Source organism: Phasianus colchicus, chromosome 2, assembly GCF_987193195.1.
Source record: "Phasianus colchicus chromosome 2, bPhaCol1.hap1.1, whole genome shotgun sequence".
Classification (NCBI taxonomy): Eukaryota; Metazoa; Chordata; class Aves; order Galliformes; family Phasianidae; genus Phasianus; species Phasianus colchicus.
Window position 1 is genome coordinate 42597477 of NC_143437.1, and position 24642 is coordinate 42622118.

At 38.2% G+C, this 24642-nt stretch overlaps 1 protein-coding gene across 3 annotated transcripts in view; it reads left to right on the plus strand.

The window, feature by feature from the left end:
- Positions 1–24642, plus strand: part of RPS6KA2 (ribosomal protein S6 kinase A2) — a 155968-nt gene that overhangs the window by 101865 nt on the left and 29461 nt on the right. For all 3 annotated transcript variants that reach the window (XM_090135532.1, XM_090135533.1, XM_090135534.1), the window contains exons 7-12: positions 473–510; positions 1280–1422; positions 6526–6596; positions 7443–7531; positions 13953–14017; positions 22768–22870. In XM_090135532.1, coding sequence (XP_089991658.1) covers positions 473–510; positions 1280–1422; positions 6526–6596; positions 7443–7531; positions 13953–14017; positions 22768–22870 — 509 coding nt within the window. The remainder of the gene's footprint in view (positions 1–472; positions 511–1279; positions 1423–6525; positions 6597–7442; positions 7532–13952; positions 14018–22767; positions 22871–24642) is intronic.

Here is a 24642-nt window from a genome sequence, read left to right on the forward strand (position 1 = left end):
GTGACTATTCATTATGCTCTAAAATCACTTTTATTACTTTAGCATTTATGTATCTACCTTTGGAGTTAATTTTAGACCCAGTGAGTCCAAGCCCTCATTATTTTTGTACTTGCCTTTATTATTATAAGAACAGCAGAAAACCTATAGCTCTGTCCCCTGCTGGAAGCAAATACTCTGTTGGTGTTTGCTTTGAACACCATGTTCTTTCTGAGCTCAGCTCACATCTTCATCCTGAGCGTGCTATGGACTAAAGAGGAGGCTCCCTGTTCAACTGCCTCAGGCAGTGATTGCTTCAGGCATGAGATCAGTTAGGCTTTGGGGGATCATTTTTCTTTATGGAAGCATATAATACAGTGAGGATTTGTTTACACATGTATTTGAATCGTATACATCTCATTACCTGTCTTAAACATTTTTATTAACTGCAATCTGTGACTACGTAGTGAAAGTATCTTTGCTTTTTGTTTTACAGCATTCTTCTTGATGAAGAGGGCCACATTAAGATAACAGGTATGTGAGGAGCAGGAAACTTAATGCCTACAAGCTGATTTAATTTGCAGTATGTTGCATGCAATTTTATCATTGTTTGAAAAGGAAGAAAGAAAGAAAGGAAGGAAGAAAACTTAACAAGCAGAAGAGCTTGTTCTTTTTTATGGCAATTTGTCATGCTCTCAGTCTTCGCAGCACATGGAAAACATAGGTTTTTTTGGTAAAATCACTCTCCTGACTGATAGAGCTTACATTCTTGACTGCCTGCCAACATGGATGGATGGATGTTCCCATATGACTTCTTATTCCAGATTAAATTATCTGAATTTATAGCTGTGTAGAGGACATCTTGGAAAGCCATCCCTTTGTGTGAGATGTGTTATCACCATTTCCTATCTGGGATTATTACTATTAATGCTACAGTAAACTAAGAATCTTTACCAGCATTTTCTTTGCCGAACTTGAACTATTTCTTGAACTGAATCTGCTGACTTGCACATTCTCTTCTGCTTTGAACCTCAGTGATAGGTTAAAAAAAAAAAAAAAAAAAAAAGTACATGTGCTTTCAAGACATATTAACAAATGTCACCCAGGTATGTCATGTAGGTAGAGCTTCACTGTGTGTGTACCTGTGGCTTTCCTACACACAGAATGTGCCCACAGATGGATGGGTGCTCCATTGTCTGTTTCATGTATTCTCCAACCATTTTTTATTTGGACAGTTTAAGTGCATAGGTGTTAATGATACCTTTTAGAAATTTGACAAGTATTTTTATTTCAATTAATTTAGATTTCGGTCTGAGTAAAGAAGCCATCGACCATGACAAGAGGGCGTATTCGTTCTGTGGAACAATAGAGTATATGGCCCCAGAGGTGGTCAACCGCAGAGGACACACTCAGAGCGCCGACTGGTGGTCTTTTGGTGTGCTCATGGTAATGGAAAAGTTGTATTTCTTTGTTGGAGTGGTGGCTGGAAAGTTAGCAGTCACTGAGATAACAAATATCACGTTCAGCAGTTAAGGGTTGATAGGAAAGTAGATGTGTGATAATTACTTGATCATTTTCATTGCATCAAGAATAGGAAACAAGCTGCCCTGGCAGCATATGAGCTAAAATTTGCCGTAGATTCTCTCCTTTGTCTCATTTCCGTCAGTGGTATATTGTTTCAGTTGGTTGCTTTGAGCCATAAATATTTTTGTTCCACAGGAACAGAGCAGGGCAAGCTTGTAAGAGTGCAAACATTTCAGAAGAAATGTCTACCTAGTTACTAACACAAATCTTGTTGTTGGAAATTTCAGAGGTCAGGGGCATATTCTTGGAGAAACTCAGGAGTGTACACTTTTTTTTCTTGTAAAGTATATTTTTAAAACAATGTATTTTTGAGGGCACTCTGAGTGCTTCATAGTACCTCAATGATTCTTTTGCCATTAATCTGCTTTCTTTACATCAGCATTTCTGAACAAAGTCACTTTCATGTGCCTTTTAATAAAGTATTTGATCCAGTGTTGCAGGAGCAAGTTACTAATTTAAGGTGGTCATTAATCCAAGAACTACCTATACCATCTAGAAATGTACCACAAGGAAAAACATGATAGAAAGGAGTTATTCGTGCTAAAAAGTAATGTTATCCCAAAGTCAGATAGGAATAAGCCCTTCCAGAAATGACAGTTTATTTAAATGTTGTTACCCTAAGCAAGCAAATGGTTTCAACAAAAGTAACAACAGGTGGCAATGTGAAAACTAGTGAGCATATTTTGGGAGAGAGCCTACATGCTGATCTAGCTGGTTGAAAGCAGTTAATCTAAGGTAAAGATTGCAATTAATTACCTGAATGTAAAAGAAGGACATCCTTATCTCTTAGAGACACAAAGCCATTTGTGGATGTTGAGCACTTTCAAATCACGTGTTTGTTCAGAAAAATCAATAGGTTATGTCTCCTATATAATGAATATAGTACAACCCTTTAAATTTTTCATGCGTTTACTCTTGGAGGATATCTGTGCCTTCTCACTATCTTTCTTCAGTTAAAAAGAAACACTGATGTCTTTGGTGCATAGATTGGTTTTCTTTCACCTCCTAATGAACTTGGCTCTTTGCCACATGTTTTTTGCTAGGCTTTTTTTTTTTTTTCTCAATCTCTCTTCTTCATATCCTCTCCCACGGATTCAGTGTGTTAGAAATGGAAAATATAAAAATCCATTTAAAGAGAGTTAAATTATTTTAATTGTAAGTTGATGCTTTAAGCCTCTGGACACCTCAGAGAAAAATATATTTAATCACTTCAACATTTTTTTCCTCTTTATAAATTAACTGATTACGGTGAGGGGATTTTCATACACTAAAGTGTACAAGGATTTCCACTGTTTCTTGGGTTCTGCTCATCACTTGCATCCTCTGTTAGATAAGCTGTTTTTATGCTAGTTGGAAAAGCTGCCACCATTCTCAAATGTTCTGCAAGTACTTGCCTCTTATTAAATAAGTGATTTTTACTGTTTTGTATCCAATTAAAAATGTGCTGGGGAAGTTGTGGTTTATCATGTCTAGACTTTTTGTTTGTTTGTTTTTTGCCTTCTTGAATCTTACTTATTGTATTGAAGATTTTAGATGGAATGTTGCTCAGTTTTAACACTATTCTTCAGAAATTTTGCATCAAGAGACCTGCACAAGCAGGCCTTACAAGGAAGAAAAATATTCCCCTTGCTAGCCAACATACTCTATTTTAGGGTAGTTTCCACTTTAACCTGTACAGGCTCTGGAAAAAACAATATAGTACATCAAAGCAATAAGGTCTTTTACAAAATCCTATCATGATATTCTTGTTTTATTCCCATTACATCGTATAGCATTCTTAATGAACCATATTTTGAACATTTATACTAGTTGCTATGTGAAGGTATTCAAATCCTTTGGACAAAATAAAATTCATTATGCTTCATATATAGCTAATAATGATAAATAAAGCATTTTACAGATGGTAAAACCGAGTGCCTGACCAACTCCCAACTTCCTGGAAAATCGCTGAAAGTGTTGAGAGGGGAAGCCAGCTGTTCTGATAAGAGTGTCTCTACTATCCAGATCTGAGTAATATCAAGTTTCTTTTGTAACTTCAACTTCTGTCCTAGGCTCACAATATTCAGGCAGATTTGGGCTAGGATTATTTGCACAGTCTGCTGTCCTTCCATCTGCTAGGAATATTCATCTGGCAGTTACCCCAGGCTGTGGATTTTTCTTGTAGTTGCTCTTCCTCAGTGACCTAACAGGATCACTTCTCGTATCCATTCCCACCAAGTTTGTTCTGTGGTTGTATTAACAGGCAGCTGAACTGGAATAGGGAATATTTGCCTTTCTTGCTGAATATTGGTATGGAAAGGAAGCCAAAGCTGGAAGGAGACAATGTCTTCTGAAGTGCTGGCTTTGAGAGGGCAGCTCTCCAGAATACCCAAGAAGTGAGTAGTTGGGAGGCAAGGAACAAACCAACAGATGGTTTATACAGATGGGGAAGCGGGAAGAGTGAAGAGTGCATTTCCCAGCAAAACTATGGATTTCACTTTAATAGCCAAAAATGCTGTAAAGTTTGTTCACACCTAGGCTCAGCTCCCAGTCAACCTATCATGACCCATATGACTCTGAACTTATGTAAAACATTAGCAGCAAAGACTTCCTTGTTTTCATGTTTAGGTTTAGCAAGGGTCTTGATATTTAAAAAAAAAAAAACAAAAAAAAAACAGGAAACCAGAGTGTTGTGCAGCAGCTTTAACTATATTTATTTTTTCATAGTTTTCTTCAGTTTCATTGTTTCATTTTTAATCTTGAACAGATTTTAGAATCAAGGCAGCATTTATAAGAACCAGTGCTTTCTTTCAGCTGCTGCTCGGTAGAATTCACTGTAGTCAAAAGCTCTGGTATATTTACCATACTATAAAGGCAGTTCACTTTAAATATTGATGTTAGGTGCATTCCTCCTGAATCTGCATTAGTCTCAGTATTAGACTTGTAAAATTGGTAACAAAGTGCTAGCTGTTGGAGCAGTGTGGTAAATACTCCCTGCAGCCTCTAGGACAAGTGACTTCCCCTGCTCCCTCCTGCAACTTCTATTTTTTCTTTCCTTCCTTCCTCCTTCAACACTGCATCTGAATTTCTTGCCCTCAGGTTGCTTGGCCCTGCACACATAGTGTGTTTGCAGATCTGTCTCTGATGTCCTGGTGGGTTGGAACTACGGTTGTCATCTTCTCACAAAGCCATTGGCCAAGCAATAGCATGTATCAGTTATCATATACATCAGCAGCTTCAAGCCCATTTCTGTCTAAATAAACGAGCTGTAGCAGTCATTGTTAGTGCTGTTAAATTAGATCTATTGTAACAGCAAAGTGACATGAGCAAGCGTAAGTGAATATTAGATACTTGCCTAGAACATAAAGGAAAATCTTTAGAAATCATGATGAGGGTTTTGTACAATATGTGCCACTTTCATTACTGCTCTGGGAAGTGATCTTCTCTGCCCCTTGTCACAAGGATATATGACCATTTTTGTCACGACAGAGGCTCTTACAGGTCACAGTTATTTTGAAAATAGCTCTTGAGCTCTCTGTCATTTAGGCAGTTTCAACAATTCTACTCTATCACGTTTCTTTCTAGCAGACAAGCTGCTTTCTTCCTCCTTTGTCAAGCAACTGCTCTCTTGACTTTCTTAAATCAAGCAGGAGTGAAAACCTTTGCATTTTCCAAATCTTGTCTGTATTTTTCAGTCATACAAACCTTTTAAAATATTTTTTTCCATGCTGCTGGCTCATATTTCATTATCTTGAAGTAATTTGTTCGTAATGCAAAAAGTCCTTCAATTAATTATTATCAATTAATTATTTGTCTTCTAAGCCTCTCATCTACCCTCCTCACAAAACTAGCTTAACAGTTTCACAGGTAGAATTTTCTTATGCCTTCAGATAGTTTTCTTATGGCACAGCTGTATTTAATCTCAGATAAGAGAGAGCAGTGAAGCTTTTGTGCAATAAGTTACAGAAACTACATAATGGTTGAAGAGACTGTCCTACTTTAAGAGGTATTTAATTACAATAACGAGCATTAATTAGCAGGTACTTATCCTAGAAGAGATCCAAAGCCTGAATCTCAGATACAAGTGGATAACTGTTCATTTTCCTCTTAATGGACACTGTCCTCCTTCATGCTTGGATGAATTATGTTCTATTTTTAATTGCTGATGCATAACTTTCATCAGCTACCACTCATAGCCCCATGAAACACTGCGTCTAGAGCTGCATGAAGGACCTGCTATCGAATCCATATTAGACAAGATTGTATAAGTATACCATCAATCAAATAGACAAGATTGTATAAGTAGTGCAAATATGCAATCAACAAAGGTGATAAGACTCAGATAAAAAGAATATCCTGAGTTGGAAGACACCTATGAGGATCGTGGCTCCACACAACACCACCCAAAATCTAAACCGCACATCTGAGAATGTTGTCCAGATGTGCTATGGCAGCTTGGGGCTGTGACCACTGCCCTGGCGAGTCTGTTCTAGTTCCTAGCCTCTGGTGGAGAACCTCTTCCTCATACCAACGTGATGCTTCCCTGACACAGCTGTATGTAATTCCCTCAGAAGGGCATGGTGAATTCATTTGCCCCACAGCACAGTCTATGCCAAATGCCTAAAAACAACTGTATTTGTTCAAACTAAAGTTTTGGTTAGCCAATAGCATCCATCTTGTCTCCAATATTGGCCACAGAATCAGTGCTGGAAATAGCAGCACATGTGATGCTTTTCCCCAAATTTACCAAAATTTACCATCAAGTATCAGTGTAAACAATTTAAGACCCTTGAACTAAGTAATCATACTGGTCCATAATATTCTGCGTAATCTAGACTTGCTGTGACATTTTTTCCATAACTACTGTTTATTAGGCCATTCCCTCTCAATTTTTCAGTTCTGTTTGAAATAAACAGAAAATGGTTGGTGTGTGATGAGCTATTAAGGCTGTCTCAACACTTACTCAATTTATCATTTATTCCACAGTTTGAGATGCTGACAGGGTCATTACCATTCCAGGGAAAAGACAGAAAGGAGACAATGGCTCTTATACTCAAGTGAGTATCAAAATCTATTTCATTCCCTTAACTATGAGTTAGCTATACACTTGGGGCAGCCTGTAGGTCCAAGGTATATGAAAGGTAGAGAATAATAATGTGCATAATGAGTTTTTCAAAGCTTTGTAAGGCATTCATAGCTAAATCCTATGTGTGGTTCTAAAATTGTCTTCAGAGCAAATAGCAGGAAGTGAATTACCAAACAGGCCTTACAAAAGAAATATGTATTAGTGTCTGTAATACAGAATTATACAATCATTATCCATACGGAAGTGGAGATAGATTCTGGAGGACAGCTTATGTTCTGTTTTTTGAGGGTTTCACATTTTTTTCATTAGAGAATTTCCTACTCGTTTAATGTTACGTGCAGCACAAGTATTTCAGAGCTTGAAGCTTATCCTTTATCAGTGGTGTTACATGTCTTCTCTGTAGCTGTGAATCACTGAGAGAAAAGTGTTATTTTCCCTAATCAATATATGATTTATTAGTATTATCTTCATGATACTTCATGTCTTTAAATTTCTCTGGATTCCCAAAATTATTCCAACATACTAAAAAAAATTTTTTAATTCCATAGGAAAAATACTTCTTAAGGTTTTGCAAAAAAGTATTAAGAGATTCATTAGATCTATTCCAGTGATGCCAGTGATAAAACATACTTTAACTTCAACAGAACAAGATCAGTCCCTCAGTTTGTATTGTGGTATGTTTAGATAGTCATGCCTTTGGTCAGCAAGTTCATTGCTTGCTCCTCCTAACTACTGCTATGCTGCTCTTTAAACCAAAGTGTGATGCAGAAAATTTTTTGAAAAATCTATTTTCTTTTCAAGTGTTGTGTCCTTTCAGAGCCAAGCTGGGAATGCCACAGTTCTTGAGCATAGAAGCCCAGAGCCTGCTGCGAGCCCTCTTCAAAAGGAACCCATCTAACAGATTAGGTACGCACATGCATTAAATCAATGCATTTGTTACATATGCTTGGTCTTGTCAACTGATGATCATTTCTCTCAGACCATCTTCCCTGGGAGTCATCCTCTTCATTATGCATGCATTTTAGATGCCTTGCTAGAATGCAGGAAACCTTCAGAATACTAGAGAAATTTGGAAAGAGCACGGACAAAGCATTGGAATACAAAACATGTTATTAGCTTGTATTTTCTTTTTCAAGGAAGAGGGAGAGTGAACCACCATCATTTATGAACTGTGTAAGGCAACTCATGCATATGATAATGTAGAGAACTTGGATGGCAGGGATCTTTTTTGTTTTATTCTGAGTAGATGAGCTGCAAATCAGAAGTGGGGGAAATAAAGGCAGTAAAATTTATCATGAGCTCCCCTGTTCTAAAATGCATTTTGATGCTGTCTCATTTTGGTTGCTACAAACACTTTAATGGTTGGTTTTCTTTATTGCTCTAGACATATTATGTCCTTTCTCACTGACATATTTTCCCCCTTTGTTAGTAATTCAATTTAAATTGTGATAAACTAGAGGGATATATTGGGTTCTGTATCTTATGCCATCTCTGCCTTTGTTTGGGAGTTTTATTAAGGAATTTATTACATTTGGTTAGATCACAGACCATGCCAGGCACATAATTGTCATTGAAAATTTAACATTCAGTTTTTATGTGTAAAAATAAGAATAGTCATATCAAGTGAATAATACCCAGATAATAGTATTGTCATCTTTTTCATTTGAAAATCATATCTTGTTCTGTTAAAAAAAAATTGAAGGTTTATTTTTGCCTCACGCTTTCTCATAGATTTTTAGATCAGTAGAGGAATAATTTGTTTTTAAAGGAAAAGGAAAAACCAAAGAGCAGTGTCCTGGTTTCCTTCTCCATTGTAACTCCTTCTGCAGGACTTTTGTGCTTAGGCCTGTGGGGCTGGCTAGGAATGGAGACCCTGTCCTTTGGCATGCTGCTGTGACCCCACACCTCCTGGGAGGACTCCACATGACCCGCAAAAAATTATGCACTCCCATAGATCCTTCCTCTTGACCTAATAATAGTTCTTGTAGACTGATAGAGGAGAAAGTGCAAGAACACATTTTCTCAACTTCTGCAAGCAATTGACTTCACATTAGAGAAAACTAGAGTTTTTGGAATTTCCACATTTAATCCATGTTCAGGAAGATAGGACACAACAACAAATATAAACTTTTCCTCCCTTCCTTTGTTTCTTTCTGCTTTCTTTCCGTTCTCTGTCTCTTGTTTTGTTCTGCTCTGTTCATTTTGTGGTTTCCCACAATTTTCTGTGCAACCAAAACGTGCTCCAGTAAAGTCAGTGGGCAGTTCTGGATACTAGTCCTTAAGAAAAAAAAAAAGTTAATCAGTTAAATAAACAAAGTTCCTTAGCATTAGAAATAAGCTAGGACAATTCTAGCCTCAGTATTTTTTCATTCTGATGAAGGAGAAACTTATTTTTTAAAGTTTATGATCTCATTAAATTGAAAGATAAATTTTTCTATGCATCAAAGCAGAACATATCTTCTCCATCTTCAACTACAGTATAAGGAGAGAATGACCATGTCTTTGGCCTCTATGTTTAATCTACTGGCACATGCTTTTGCTTTATAGCTTCATGGCCAAAACTTTAGATGTAGCTGTAGAAATCTTCAGAAGGCTTTCTGTATTTTAACTGATTGAGAATGAGAATGAATTGATGAAAACATATTTGAAGAAGAAATATTTAAATGATTGGCCTAAATGCTGAACAGAGACCAGCAAATACAAAGCCTGCTTCAGCTTTGTAGGTTGTATGTTTCTCTGGGAGAGGAAAAATAGTCTAAAGTTGAAAGGCAAGTGGAGTTTTGAAGGGAAAGAAGGAAGTTCATAGTCCTGTTTCTCTGATTTTGCTTTAAAATCTGATAACCATACTATTTCTTTCTAACAAAATTTTAAGGAATGGAAATTATTGCATTCTTCGTCATCCCTTGTTATGGGCACTGTCATTTTCTGAAGCTAAATTCTCTACCGAACAAATAGTCTGCATAATACTGCTTTGGTAGTATTGCTCTGAATAAATATAACAAATTGCAGATTATGAATGCACATAATTTTATATTACTACAGCAGATTAACTGGAATATCAGGCAAAGAAGATGTAAGCATCTTAGAAAGGAAATTGTATGATAAAAGTATGAGTTTATTGCATTGATAGTAATTAAGCAATGGACTAATTCTCATATCCCCAAAAGTCTGGATCTGTTCAGGTGGGTGAATTAATGTAGAGTATTTCAGGAACTCTTTACACTGCTGAGAGGTATAAAGATTTCAGAGTCCTCAAAATTGACGATTTTGGTCAAGATAGTATAAAGTAAAAGCATGTGCTAGTAGATTCAGCAGAGAGGCCAAATAAGTGGTTGTTTTTTCCTTAGTCCCAATTAGTTTCAATTGCATGAGATGATGATCTTTATGAAAAAAAAATTTTTTTCATTGAGTGAGTGTATATCTTCCTTGTAAACCTTAGAATGAATTTCAAAATATCTGAAGAAAAGCTGTAGAAAAATAAATATTTTATTTGCTGAAACTAAAATTCTTGAAAATCTTTCTGCTCATTTTGAACATTCAGATAATCAAGTTTCCTATTGTCGTCCTTTTTCCCCTTATTTTATTTCAATGCTCATGTTGTCCATAATAATTCAACCATCAAAAATAATTACAAATAAAACATTTTCCTGTTACTGCACGTAGACACTTTTATTACGGGCATAAAACAATCTTAGGTAATTACGTTCTCACTTATTAATAGGAGACAACTTTTATATAACTCCTTGTACTCTATAATGTGTTTAACCTTGCAGTTTGATCTAAAAGCATCATTTATCATCTTGGACCCTTGTGGGACTGTAGAGCAGCACTTGCAGGCAGTAGGTTTGATGTTGCAGATTATTCTTCACAAGTAGATCTGATTACAAAGTTGTAGCTGAAGTGAAGTTAGAAAAAAATAACAAAACAAACAAACAAAAAAATAGAAGTCCGGAGGAAGGTGATAGGTTTGTGCCATAGTGTGTGCCACCATGTGCTGCAATTCAGTGGTCTTCTCAGTCCTCATCCTTATTCCAAGAACTGTTCATTTCCATGAAGTAAGAGAATCCAGATGGGACTTCTGTGCTTGTTTTCTCTATGAAAGCATGTATCTTACCAGTACCACTGTAGATTTGTTGGCAGTAGATGAATGGCCTCAAATGTTCAGGATGGATCCATAGAGGTGGTACTATAAGCACCTCCACTGTAACTTTTCCCTTTGATTTCCACACAGGGCCAGGATGGCCCCCTAGGGCCTCTCTGGACTGTCCCCAAGGCTAACACTCTCAGACAATGTCTCTTCTGCTTTGGAGGGGACTGGGTCATAAGCCACTGCCTGCAGCCAGAGCATAGGGGCTAGGAGGCAGATGTGAGCTGTACCAGTAGGGAAGATCAGGGAATGAAAACTGCAGGAAGGACTGAGTCTTCTCTGCAATGTAAAATCAGCTGCTATGAGTTAGAAGTCCACTGCTCTTTGCAAACTTAGGCTATTACCATCCTAAATCTCTTTAATACACTAAGCTAGCCAAAGATGGAGACAAGCCATCACATTCCCAACAAAGTATTGTTTCTGTGCCAGAGCTCCAAGGTGGCCTCAATTGGGAAATGCTAATTTTTCAAACAAATACCCATGTCAACTGCTTGCTGCATTCCTTACTGCACACTTCAGTCCTCCACAAACAGAAGTAGTTAAAGGTGGCTTGGTTCTGATTTCTGTGTTTTTATAGAAAAAAGAAAAAAAAAAAAAAAAAAAGGAACAAAAAAAGTGTGGGTTTCAAATAGGTCATCTTAAAAAGGTGGTTCCTTCCCATCACACAGTAGTGTATCCATAAGCCTACAAAACAGGAAAAAGTGAAACAGGGCAGAGAAGATTGAATATATTGCCAGTTTTCCTCAGCCTAGGGAATGCTACCAGTAACTTAGGAGTGTCTGTAGCATTTATCCTAGCTCTCTGACATTGGTTTGGCACTTGAGTTTCATCCTCATTTAGTAAAGAACATCGAATGCACATTACAAAGTTTCCAGTCACCACCAACTGAGCACAAGACATTTATCACAGATATTTCTTCTCTGAAGAGTTGCTAAATGTAATTCTTTTCAGAGTAACTTTGTCGGTTTCATCTTTCTGTTGGAACTGCTGAAATTGGAATGATTCAGCTTGGGATATCTAGTATAGACTTAGACTATGCATGGAAAACACTAAGCTAGGGAAGACATAAAATAAGTGTTGTTACTGTCTTAGTCTATTCTCAGTATAGTCTTAGTATATTCTTAGTGAATAACTAGAAGTCATAAACTGCATCACAAAGAGCAAGAATAAGATAAACGTGTAACACTTCACCTGAATTCTCTCTTGGTCTCCACCTGCTTTAAGCTCAAGCGAGGAGTTTCCTGAACCTCCTTTGGTTTGTCAGTGAAGCAGATTTCTTCAGCAGATGTCTTTTTCATACACTTTTCTGGTCTCCTCCTGAATCTATATAAGTATTTTATATCCGTGTCCTCTTTTTCACGGAATTCCACATCACACATCTGGCTGCTGTCTGAAGAAAGACCTCCAGGATGCTCTGTACCTGATTCCTACTAGGATCATTTCCTGATCTGAATCAGGTACTGGAAAAAATATGGAATGGTTGATCCTCATCCCCACTTTCCAAGCAATCATGACTTTTTGATCTGTCCCATACGCTTCTCAGTCATGTGTTTCCACATTAAAAATTGTCAGCCTACTCAGTCATTCCATACTCTTCCTCTCTGCCTTTTTGATCTTTTCTACCTATAAAAAATATACCCTTTACTAGATGAGGGAATCAGCTATATTCCACACTCACATTGCGGGTGTACAACAGATATATATAGCGATGCAGTGATGTTCAGTGTTTGTTCTCTTTAGTCTCTCTAAGATTTTAATTATACATTTTTCTAGAACTATTCATCATAACCCAAAAGGTCACCTCAGCACATATGATTTTTTATATCAAGCTAGGATTGTTTATCCTCATGTGCGTCACTCATGTTTGTCTGTACTATAAGGTTACCAGTATAGGGAAGTAATCAGACCTGTATTCCTTTTGAAATGTTACCCAGAAGGCCTGACATAATCCTGCATACTATGTTCATAAAGTCTTTGCTTTTTGTATTCACTCATCAGTGAACATTAAGCAGACTGTAGGAAGCTGTTCCTGATCAGTGCATTTTGGCAAACACTGGTAATGTCGTGTACACAAGGAGAGCAGATGTCACATTTTACAAAAGCTGGAGTTGACAAGACCTTTCTAAAACTGCTTGTAATGTTGATTCTTCATTACAAATACTGCATTTAAAAAATACCACATAAAAAAACATAAAAAACTGAGTCCTGTGAGGTTCTGATTGCCTTTTGCAAGATGCTTATTAATCCTGAGTCCTTTCAGAAACCCAGGCTACTCAGCATCCTTGTAAAGAAGTGCTGCGTACCTTTCAAAAACCAGTTTCAAAATTGCAGTGTGAAGCCTTTGCTTCCAAGTGTTATTTCTTCAACTGAAAAAATGATGAAAAGTCTAATCAAACCCCCCAAAATAGCATCCTAAGTCATCTCTGACAGTTGTTTAATTATTACTGAATACTTGTTGGTTTTTTTGTGATGGCATTGAAGCAATTAAATTCAACAAAACTGACAAAATAGCAGTCTCTCTAGATTAAGATTCATTACCAGATCTCAGAGTAGTTTTCTAAAATATTCAATAGTGAACTTAAGAGGAAATTAACACTATTAACAGTGAAGGAAAGATACCACTGAGAGTGATGACTTTGATGCTCATGCAAATTTGAATATGATATTTGAAAAGGGGAAACCTAAAATGTTGCCTTATCTCAAATCAATTGGAGCATTTTGGTATTTTGAGTGGGAACTTTCTTGTATTGCAGCTTTTCCTACCTGTAGAGGTAGAGGAGGATTAGAGAGATTAGGCAATCAACAGCAAGTTGGTGGCAGTAGGCAGCCATAGCCTTGAGGGAGCATCGGGACATTTTGGAATTCCTCCTTGCTAGTCCCTGTGCTCTGCTGCATCTGAAATCCTACATCTCACCTGAAGCCCGAAGAGAGCTATCTTGGCAACAGACTCACATAAAGGAAAATAAAACCCTCAGCCATCAAGTTTTCATTAATGAAGTGCCATTGTTTGTTTATACAGTTATGGCAGTTGTACTGTTCAGGTTTTCTTGATTAAAAGAAAATTTGGGATGGTGATTCTGGTTTTTAAAAAACGGACTTGGAAAGGAAATTAGAAGAAGATGTGCCGTGCAGCACTCTACTAAACATGACATTATGTTGATTCTTTCTTTTTCATGTCAGGTGCTGGATTCGATGGAGTGGAAGAAATTAAACGTCACCCTTTCTTTATTACTATAGACTGGAACGTAAGTGGAGAAACCTTTTAATTCTTTCATTTTTCTTTGCTAAATTTGTAAGTCCGACTTCCCCATTTATCAGAAAGGTTAAGTGAACTCTAACATAGGATCTAGAGCTTTTTAAGTTGGTTCCTATATCTCTTGTGATGTATAAATATTTTTTTATGTATCTAAATATGAAAGAAACAGAAAGCTGCTCAGTTTTCTCTGACTACTTTTTTCTGTTTTGTTTGATGGGCTGTCTTATCACAGTACTATGTGAGGCTATTTATCTAATAATTTCTACATTCAACTCTGCATCGACTGTGAAAGCTGAGTCAGAGTGAAATGATGAGCTTTAAATGAAACTATTCCTGTAATATTTCATATTCTCTATACTTAGCCCTGCTGAGGCTGCACCTCAAGTATTGTGTTCAGTTTTGGGTCCCTCACTACAAAAAAGACATCAAGGCCCTGGAGCGTGTCCAGAGAAGAGCTATGAAGCTGTGACAGGTCTGGAGCACGGGCCTTATGAGGAGTGGCTGAGGGAGCTGGGATTGTTCAGTCTGGAGAAGGCTCAGGGGAGATCTTACTAACTACCTGAAGGGAGATTGTATAGAGGTGGGAGTTGGTCTCTTTCTCCCACGTAACAAGCAATAGGACTAGAGAGAATGGCCTCAAGTTGCGTCAGGCAAGATTCAGGTTGGATGTTAAGAAATACTTTTCCAAGAGGGTGGTCAGGCACAGGAATGGGCTGCCCAGGGAGTCACCAACCCTGGAGATGTTCAGGAAGCATTTAGCTGTTGTATTGAGGGACATAGTTTAGTGAGAACTATTGGTGATAGGTGGACGGCTGGATTGGATGATCTTAGATGTTTTTTCCAACCTTGGTATTCTGTGATTCTGTATTTTAGTTGCAAAGGAAAACAGAGCCAAAGAACTGGATTTGAAGGAGATGCTCAGAAGAGAGGCTGATGTTCTCCGTTTTTATTCTTTTATGTTCCATATTGATATATTTGCCCTTTCTCATTGGACCTGGCAAGTGGGACTAAATCCTAGTTTTATTCTTTACAATGTCAGGAACCTCCAGGAATCCTTTTCTCTCTTTGAATTATACAGAGTAGCTCCAGATCCTCTCTTTCAAGTATCTGCACATGCAGCTCCAAGCAGCCCCAAGACTTCCAGGCTCACTATTTCCCAAACACAACTACTGGAGTTGGCTGGTGTACAGCAGGTTGTGCTACATCATGCCAGGGAATAATAAATCTTCTAAGGTGGCTCTATCAACACCTTCTTGTCTGTTTTCGCCAATGTTAATATCAGACAGGATCTGACTCTTCTACAATACTGTGATGGGTGCTACAGAAATGTACTAAATCAGAGGATTTTCAGAGCAATGCTTTTGCATTACTGGGCATACAAAACAGCCAACCAGTACAGGAAATAGCAACTCCTCTCACAAGTGGTTGATGTTTTATTGAGGTGAGTCATTAATTTAACATCAGTGTTCAAAATTGGAACAGCAGTCATTTTATCAAATATAACATAGTTCCAATAAGAAATGTCAAACAGACATGATTCATAGAATGGTAAACAAGGATTTATTTTATTGCTATCAGATACAGCTCATAAAGCTAGCAGTAGAGTTTAGCTAAATATTCAACTCAGACTTGCAGCAGGTTAAGCCTTGCTTTTTTAAAGAAGCTTTGAGGCAAATACTTTTTGTTCATGATTTTGGCATCTGTCAGTGCATCAGAGCTCCCTTTTTCTGCATTCACTAATATTTTCTTGTTTAATTTTGTCTGACTTGTGTTATGGTATTGTTCTGTCTCTTTAAATCACGTCACCGTTCTTACTGGTTCAGTTCTTACAATAAATTCTGGTAAAACAGTGTGAATGTCTGCCATACAGCCATCTTCAAACCATTGCCCGTGGCTTTTCAATAAAGCTAATTCTTCTGTGAAAGCACATTTTATGGTGCTCTAGTGGCCTCTAAATGGCCTGCAGAATCATTTATTTTGGAAAACCGCATGAAGTTACTTTGAAAAGCATGCTGAAGAGTTGGCATGAGTCATTAGCATGTTACAAGATGATCAATTAAAGTGGAGTTTGAGACTTTTCTTCATGGCTCCACTGTATTTTTGTCCTCTTACATAGGTTCTGGAATATAGACTCTTCTTCATCTTCTGCTTTTTACTGATCATAAGATGCTTTGCAACTTTATCAACTCTAAAAGTATTCAAACAAACAGAATCTGGAAAGGGTTTTTATTAATACTATTACTGCTTCTGTTCCTCTTATATCTCCATGGTCTTCACCTTTGGGGCAGGTGTTTAAATCTTAATTTAGATGGGAACATTGGAACAGTGATGACATCTCTCCTTTCTCTTTTGCTAGTGTAGCATCTCCTTAAATCATGGAGAAATGAGCCAGTGTATCTTGACAAAGATCCACTCTTGCCCATCCAAAGGAATTTTCACAGTCCTCCATCATTTGAGTAAGTTCATGTGGGCAGGCAAGGGAAACATATTCCATGACCAGGCTAGATATGCACAAGCATTACTTGGAGCTAGAGAGGGAAGTATAATTAACTTCTTATGAGTCTTATTTAGACTGTAACTGAACTGTAAAACATAGCTGTAAAAACTTATTTTAATCCTATCTGATTAGTTCTCATTGCACTCTCTTGGATACAGATGAATCATTATTGCATAGGTCAACTATCTTTATAATATAGTTCCTCATTTATTCCTAATTTTACTATCACTCAGGGAGATCTTGGCACTGTACACATAGGTGCAGCGGCAGTAATGTATGCATTTCAGAGTGATATGATCCACACCAGTCCCAAGCTAAAGCCAAGACTTGGAGTTAGGATGGTGATCCAGCTGTTAACGAGTTCTCTATGGACAGAAGCAGAGCATGTGTGGAGAGCAGAAATGGATCAGGCATAGGTGTTTAGTGCTGATCTTCTGATTGAAGAAAAAAGAATCAACAAACAACAGCATTGATGAGGCAGGATGTGAATTTGATTTATATCTTTGTAACATAAAAGCCTCCATGGACAACAGGCAATTCTCCTGGAGAGCTTCTAAGGCACCTTGACAACTCTGATAGACAGAACTACTGCAATTGGCAGCATAGAAACTATCAGGGGCTGTAGTAAAATGATCCTATATCCGAAGCCCCTTTATCACAAAGGATCACAGTGGGTTATTGTCTTCTAGAAAACCAGTGTAAAAAGAGGTCATTTTTAAGAAGCTTTTTCCTACAACAGAAGTGACATGCTAACTAGAAAAAGAACACTAATCTGCTTAGTATCAGTTTATGAAAAGATTCAAAACAGAAATGAGAGTTAGTTCCTTCTTTCCAAGTTATATGTGATGTCTAGATATTATACTGATGAAGTCATTAGAATTGAAGGCAGGAATGTATAAATCGTATCTTCATTTACTGTCAGAGCTGTTCCCTTGGGTTTTGAATACAGGCTTGCTTATTGTCTCTATCAGTGAAATGTTTACCTGTTGGAGCGGTCATTTCCCACTTGTTTCCCATCTTTCACTGTCTTTAGACAGACACAACCAGACACAGTGTCTGGTTTTGGATGCAGGCAGTGAACGCAGTGGAAATGACATACATGATGTAAGGAGCCCTGTTATGATGCTCCAGATGCTCATGCTAAGCACGACAGAAGCAATAGATGCAATCCTGGCAACTGTGGACGTGGCTATAGAAAATCATCCTACTCTAGTCCTTTCCCACAATATCTTGGCTCATTCTCATATTCTGGGGCACTGTCCTTCAGTCCAGGTGTAACATTTTCTGTGTAGGTAGCACTGAACGAATTAAAGAATCTAATCAGAGTATTTATGCCAAAACATAAATTATAGCATGAGCTAATTACTGTATGACTGTTATTTTTACACTATTGTTGTCTAGCAACAAAACTTCAAGTCCCCACTTCCCAGGATGAAAAATAGGTGAAGGTTTCTGCAAAAGCCTGTCTTACTGCTCTAAAGCTTTTTGGTGGCACTGTGACACAAATTGGATAGCTCTTCTGTTAAATGAATGGATTGTCTTTTGTGATCAAACCTGGGATTTATAGGAAGTTCAGTTGTCCATCTCCTTCTGAGATCTTTTAACTGCTTACTGCCCTTGTCCTCTTATCTCTCTAACACAAAGAGACCCATAATGAGTTGCCTTCAGATAATTTCAATCACTGGATCTTAGAAAGCACAGCCTGGTTCCTGCTATTTGTGTTACTGTTTCTTCTTTCCAGGTCACGCTTAAAGAATTTCTGGCTTTTCATTGAAAATGAAAAATGAAATTCATTTTTGCAGACTGCAGGCAGAAGAGTGAGACAAAAGCAGTGTTTTTTGTTTAGATGACAGACTAAATTAGAACTGGAGCAAATGGCACACTAGAAAATGAACTGTCAGCTACTGCTGGGAAGAAGTAGAAAGAAAGAGGACACAAGTTCTATTTTCTCTAATATTAATCAGAGATCAAATTGAACTGGAATTGTGTTATTTAAGGCAGATTTTACCAACAGCAAAAGTTTGTTTGGAGGCCTGAATTCTGCTAGCTTTTCTATCATTTGAAGGTAATAGCATTGTGCCATTAATCTAGGAGAGAACAAACATTTTAGAAGGCAGTTCATCTTTTTGTCTGCTTATTGGGTTTTCTATGACAGGTAGATGTATCCTCGCACTACAAGCGCATCACTGTGGAGGGTAGCATCCTTCTACTTCTGAAAGGTGTCTGAGGAATAATTCAATTTTTTATCAAAGAAGCTCGGTCAAGAAAATGACTAAATAGTTAAACCATTTCCTCTTTTTTTTAAAAAAATATGTTTTCCAGGCACATCACATATACATTTTCTTCTATGGGTTTTGTAGAAGTCCAAACCAGGACTCTTGTGACTAGAGTTCACAGAATCATATAATGGCTTGGGTTGGAAGGGACCTCAAGGATTGTCTAGTTCCAACCCCCCTGCCACAAGATCAGGTACTTGATCAGACTGCCCAGAGTTCCATCCAACCTGGCCGTAAACAGCTCCAGGGATGGGGCTTCCCTAACCTCTCTGGGCAACCTATTCTAGCACCTCACCACTCTTTCAGTATAAAACTTCCCCATCTAAATCTCAACTCCTTTAGTTTTAAAGTCCTATCAGTCCTATCCACCTGTGTAAAAAGTTGGTTTCCTTCCTGTTTATAAATTCCCTTTAAATATTGGAAAGTGCAATGAGGTCTTCCTGTAGCCTTCTCTTTCCCAGGCTGAATAAGCCCAGTCCCTTCAGCCTATTGTCATAGGAGAGGTGCTCCAGCTCTTGGACCATCTTCACAGCACTCCTCTGGACCCTGTCCAAAAGCTTCACATCCTTCCTGTGTTGGGGGCCCCAGACTTGAATGCAGAACTCCAGCTGGGGCCTCACAAGGGCAGAGTAAAGGGGAACAATCACCTTGCCTCGCTGGCCAGCCCTCTTCTGATGGAACTCAGGTTACCACTGGCCTTCTGAACTGCAAGCACATGCTGCTGACTCATGTTAAGGTTTCCATCAACCAGGCCCCCATAGTCCTTTGCAGCAGGACTACTCTCAAGGAGTTCTTCTCCCAGTTTGTTTACATATCTGGGATTATCTCAACCCAAGTGCAAAACTTTGCACTTTGCTTTGTTGAACCTTATTAGGTTCACAAGATCCCACCTTTCAAGTTTATCAAGGTCCCACTGGATGGCAACCCTTCTTTCTGCTTTATCAATCACACCACTCGGCTTAGTGTCATCAGCAGGCAGGATGATAGCTGTTTAAAAATCACCAGAAGTTATTTGAGAGACAGATAAAAATGGTCAAATACAATATTCCAGACTTATCTTGGTATGTCATTTGCCACTCTGTTTGATTTTATGTTGGAAGAGATCATTGTGGAAGAGATATGCCACTAGCCTCAAATAATTTTGGGACTGTGACAAGACATGATCAGTTAATATGTTTTACCTAAAATCAGAAATATTCTTGGAAAGACTAGAAGGATCTCAAATCCTCTGAGAGATTTGCTCTCTATTTTTATGGAAAACAATAGCCATGATTCTTAGGTGAGTTTGTGTTGCCTGTGAATTGGCGTCAGCAGGATATGGGCCATTTAAAGAAAGATGTGTTCTGCCTGCAATAAGCCTTACTTTTAACTCTGCACTGTGGTTTAGTTTGCTTCAATGAATTGGCTTTGGTTGTAGTGGTTCTCTCAGAGCAGTAGAGCCAGGATAGCAAAGCCTGCAGATGACTCTGCTCTGCACATTCTTGTTCCTCACAATTCGATCTAGCTACCTGATTCTAAAAGCTGGGATGAAAAATATTTTAGGCTGTTGACCTTTTGCTGTTCCTAATCACCTAGTCAGAAACACTGGAAACAAACTCAATTGCAAGTGGAAAAGGAAATGGAAAAGGGTGTCAACCAGTTTGCACTCAGGAGGTTCCTTTCTCCCACACAAGCAACTTCTTTGTTTCCATCCCCTCCCATCAAGCGGATTTGTGATTACACATCTTTAGGTGGCATGTGACTCATGATGAATCTCAAATCCCTCCTCAGTAGAGGAGGATGTGGGTTAGGGATTCAAAACACAAAAGTAGATCCAACAGCACTTAAGAAACTACAGATGGAGGGAAGAATTGAGAGGCTGGGCAGAATATGGTTATGATAATGAAAAGAGAGTGCAGTTCCCAAATGATGTACAGTTCTAAAATGTTTTCCCATTTTTGGACCTCACAGGATGAGGAGTGCATTTAATTCAAGGAGGAAGCATGTGTGTGTGACCAGATTGCTTTTTGCAGTAGAGGCACTGCAGTTGTGAATTAAGACAAATAGAAGGAAGCTGGAAGCAAATAGCTTACTCAAGGTTAAATCCTAGCAAGAGGAAAACCCACAGTAGGTGCTGAGTGCTCTTTTAAAGCGCCCTGCAGACAGAAAAATGTGTATGTTAATTAATAGGTTTATACTTTTCAGTTGATGAGTGACACTTCCTGCTTAAGATCACAATTGGCTTTTAATTATTTGGAAGACTAGCTTTCCACTGTGGCTTACAACAATTATGTATCTCTTTTTCTCTCAGAAGATATGGAGCAATTTTGCACAAGCAGGAACTTTTTATGGTGAAATGGCCATTAATTACTGCAGTCATTTCCAACCTCGCCATTCCACTTTTCCAAGGAATCATAATTCAGCCACAAACATCTGCTTTATACTAATGCTAATACTATGCTGCAGAATGTCCTGCCTCAATAACTGTTATTTATCTATGCAAAATAAAGTTTAAATTATGTTGATGCGTATATATATTAGGTTTGACCACATGCTTTATATTATAGAAGTTAATTCACCACAAAAATCACAGTTAAAAAAAAGTCTTCCTGCTTGCAGAGAGCTGGACAGGCATATATTTAATCTCCATTAAATGTTTTGGAAAACCAGCTCATTATGAAGTTGTTTCAAAAGTTACCTTGAGTATATATATATTGTAAACAGTCATTAAATTGCTCTCCAGCTCTTATCATGATTTGAAAGTTTGAAAGAAACAAAATATTTCTGCTCAGGCATGCTAATTATTGGAAACTGTCTGTGGCAACAAATTCAGTTCTTTGAAACCTGAGAACAAAAGCATTGCCAGAAAGGGAGCAAACTTAGGGATGGAAACATGGGGCAGGGAGTCAAATGGGAGCTTTGTTCCTTGTGCTGCCATCAGCATGGTGCTCAGGTTTGGCCACTTCAAGCACAGATAATGCAAAGATAGTTGAAATGAATCGGACTCTTTAACCTCTGTAGGCTTTGGGTCAGTTTCAGACATACTAAGTTTATTCATCTTCCAGAATGTGTGTGTGTGCATATGAATGCTTGCAAAGGAACAGAGTGGAACAGTTTCTTTAACATTGCTAAGTATGAGTAAAGAGGCCAGGAGATCCCTTGTAACAAAGACAAGGTATTAGTGTACATATATGGTGCCTGTTACTTAGGTGGTCCTCTACATGCTCCCTCACTCCCCAGCAAAAACTCACTCAGATGTTACCTATTGTACACCTTCCTCTCTTCCTTAACTTCTTCCTTAGTTTTGTTCCTCTGCTCAGTTGCTCAATCTGCATTTTCACCCTTAAAGTGATTTCCCTCCCTTCTGCAGTGTTTTCTTCCTACTGTCTTTAGATGGGAAGATTGGATGGATTTCATCTAATCTTCTTCTGTGAGCTCCTTCCATTTCACCAGATACACCAAAAGAACAAATCTCTTGTTTAGGTTGTGAGCTCCAAGCAGCAAGGCCTGTTGCTCAGCTCCATCTGGCAGGGTGTCAAACATATTGCTAGTTCTTGACAAACAAAAAATGCTAAAGCAGTCACTGCTTCCAAGTGGTTCTTTGAGCTTGTTATCACTAATGTGATGCTTAGCTCACCCATATGTGGTTTCCTAATGTTACCATTGCATGTTCCAATCCTGCCCTTAAGATCAGTAAATTTCCAGATGCTCCAGATAGACTGTTCATGGTCTAAATTTTGACCAGAAACATTGTGTTTACATTCTGAGTCCTGATAACTAAGAACTGCAGGGACCAGCCAGGGCATAGATTTGAAGCCTGCCAGTTAAACGAGAGCCAGTACTGTGACTTCATCATCCTCTTTGTCAGTCCTGCAAGGATGGCGCTGGGCTAACAAAGGCCGCACGAAGGCAGGGAAGCCTATATGTGAGTATTGAAGTAGCAGAATTTGTTGCCAGGTTGCTGACTGTGGTTTGTTCTTCTTCTAGAAACTGTACAGAAAAGAAATCAAGCCACCTTTCAAGCCTGCAGTGGGACGGCCAGAAGACACTTTCCACTTTGATCCGGAGTTCACATCTCGGACCCCCACAGGTTAGCACAGTGGCACATGGGTGATGGATCTTTTTAGTGATTCATTTCAGTCATAATCTCCCTCCCCATTCCACTGAGTCAAAAAGTCTGATCACCTGTGGAATTGCTGGGTTTTGTGATACCCAACAGCAAGCAATGAGTGCTTTGCATTTCTAAGAAAAGGCAGGAACATTTCACCAACTCCACATTAATATGTCTGCATTGTTTATAGTGAAACAATGTAATTATTGGCTATTTTATTGCTATTACTGTTGCTTATATTAGCTGAATGTAACTGTTCTAGGCTTTAATTATGTATTCCATAGATGTTTCTTCAATTATTAAATGAGCTCTACTGCCTAGAATCAGGTTTAGTCCAAGTTTTGCAACCAGTCACTTGCCAGTCTAGTAGTTTGCTGTTTCACAGAAAGCTTTCTTTAGTCTGGAGGTTGAAACAGCTTTCTGCAGATTCCTAAGCTCTCCTCTGACAATTCTAAAGGTGCAGTTCCAATACTGACAGTTCATCATTGCAGGTACAGTTTTACATGACCTTTTCTCAGGGATTCATCTGAGTTTGAGTCAATTTTTCCGGTCACTTTATTTTTGAAGTCCACATAAATGTTTCATTTATGTTGACTCAGCTGTCTATGGAGCCTCACAGGGAGCAGAAGTGATCCAGGCTATAAGTGATGATTTGAACATGAATTAAACCAAGATCATTGCAGTAATCCAACTTAGAGTTCAGCCCACTAATGGTTGCACTGTTTTAAGTGATTGGGCAGTTTTCCACAACCAGTGCAGGCTCTTAGGCTGGCCTTACTGCTGAGAAAATGTATGTAAATTTACACCTCAGGTATCTAAATCTCCTCTTCTGCAAATAAAATAATAATGTTTGCTAACCCCAGCAAAGCATGCTGAAGTAAATTACTACAGATTTATTAGGCCTTTATGAATACTGTAGTACTGTAAGATGCTCAGGAAGGACAAAGCATTATAGCTTTCACAGTTAGGAAGATAGCCATTATAGGAGATTGGTGCTTGCGAGTGTGTCAGACATACACAATGATTCAATATTTATCAAGACTAGGAAAAGGATTTAGGATTCCTAACTATCACAGTTAACATAAAACATAAAATGTATTAACATCCAGTCCATACAATGGGCACATTAGTCAGTGGTAGTGAATATTTAACACTGAACAGCAAGCAATCAGTTGTTCTTATACGGTGTTTCATAAAGAGATCAGCAGTGAATTAAGAAGGAACAGTTGTTTTTAATAGAGATGACCTAGCACTTGTGGTTTAGAGCTGAGTCACAACTCTTCTGTAGTTCAATAATATTCAAGATTTGAATTATTCCCGTTCCATTTTCAAAATAAATACTATTTCCCCTTATTAATCTATTTTGGAAAACTACTCCAGTATGTACGCCATTGTAAGAAGTACCCAGTGATGAAAGAGATCTGATGAGATTCGTCCATATATTTTCAAGGACTGTTCTCGTTGACGCACAAGTAAACAAATCGCCCACTTTGTTTTACCAAAGAATAGGCTTTTCCACGTAGTTTGGAGTGAGGCTAGACTTGCTGTGCTTGTTTCTAACTTCAGCCAAAGCTGAGACTTTGTAGAGATATAAAATTAGCTGCAGTCTCTGTTTTGTTTTTCTGAGCAGATCAATTGTTTCTACCATATTACGGCTTCAGAAAAACTGAACCTTGTATAGTAAACCACGTGTTGCATTTAAGAAATCACATGATAAGTGGAATAAAGAATATTCACAGTTTACATGCCCA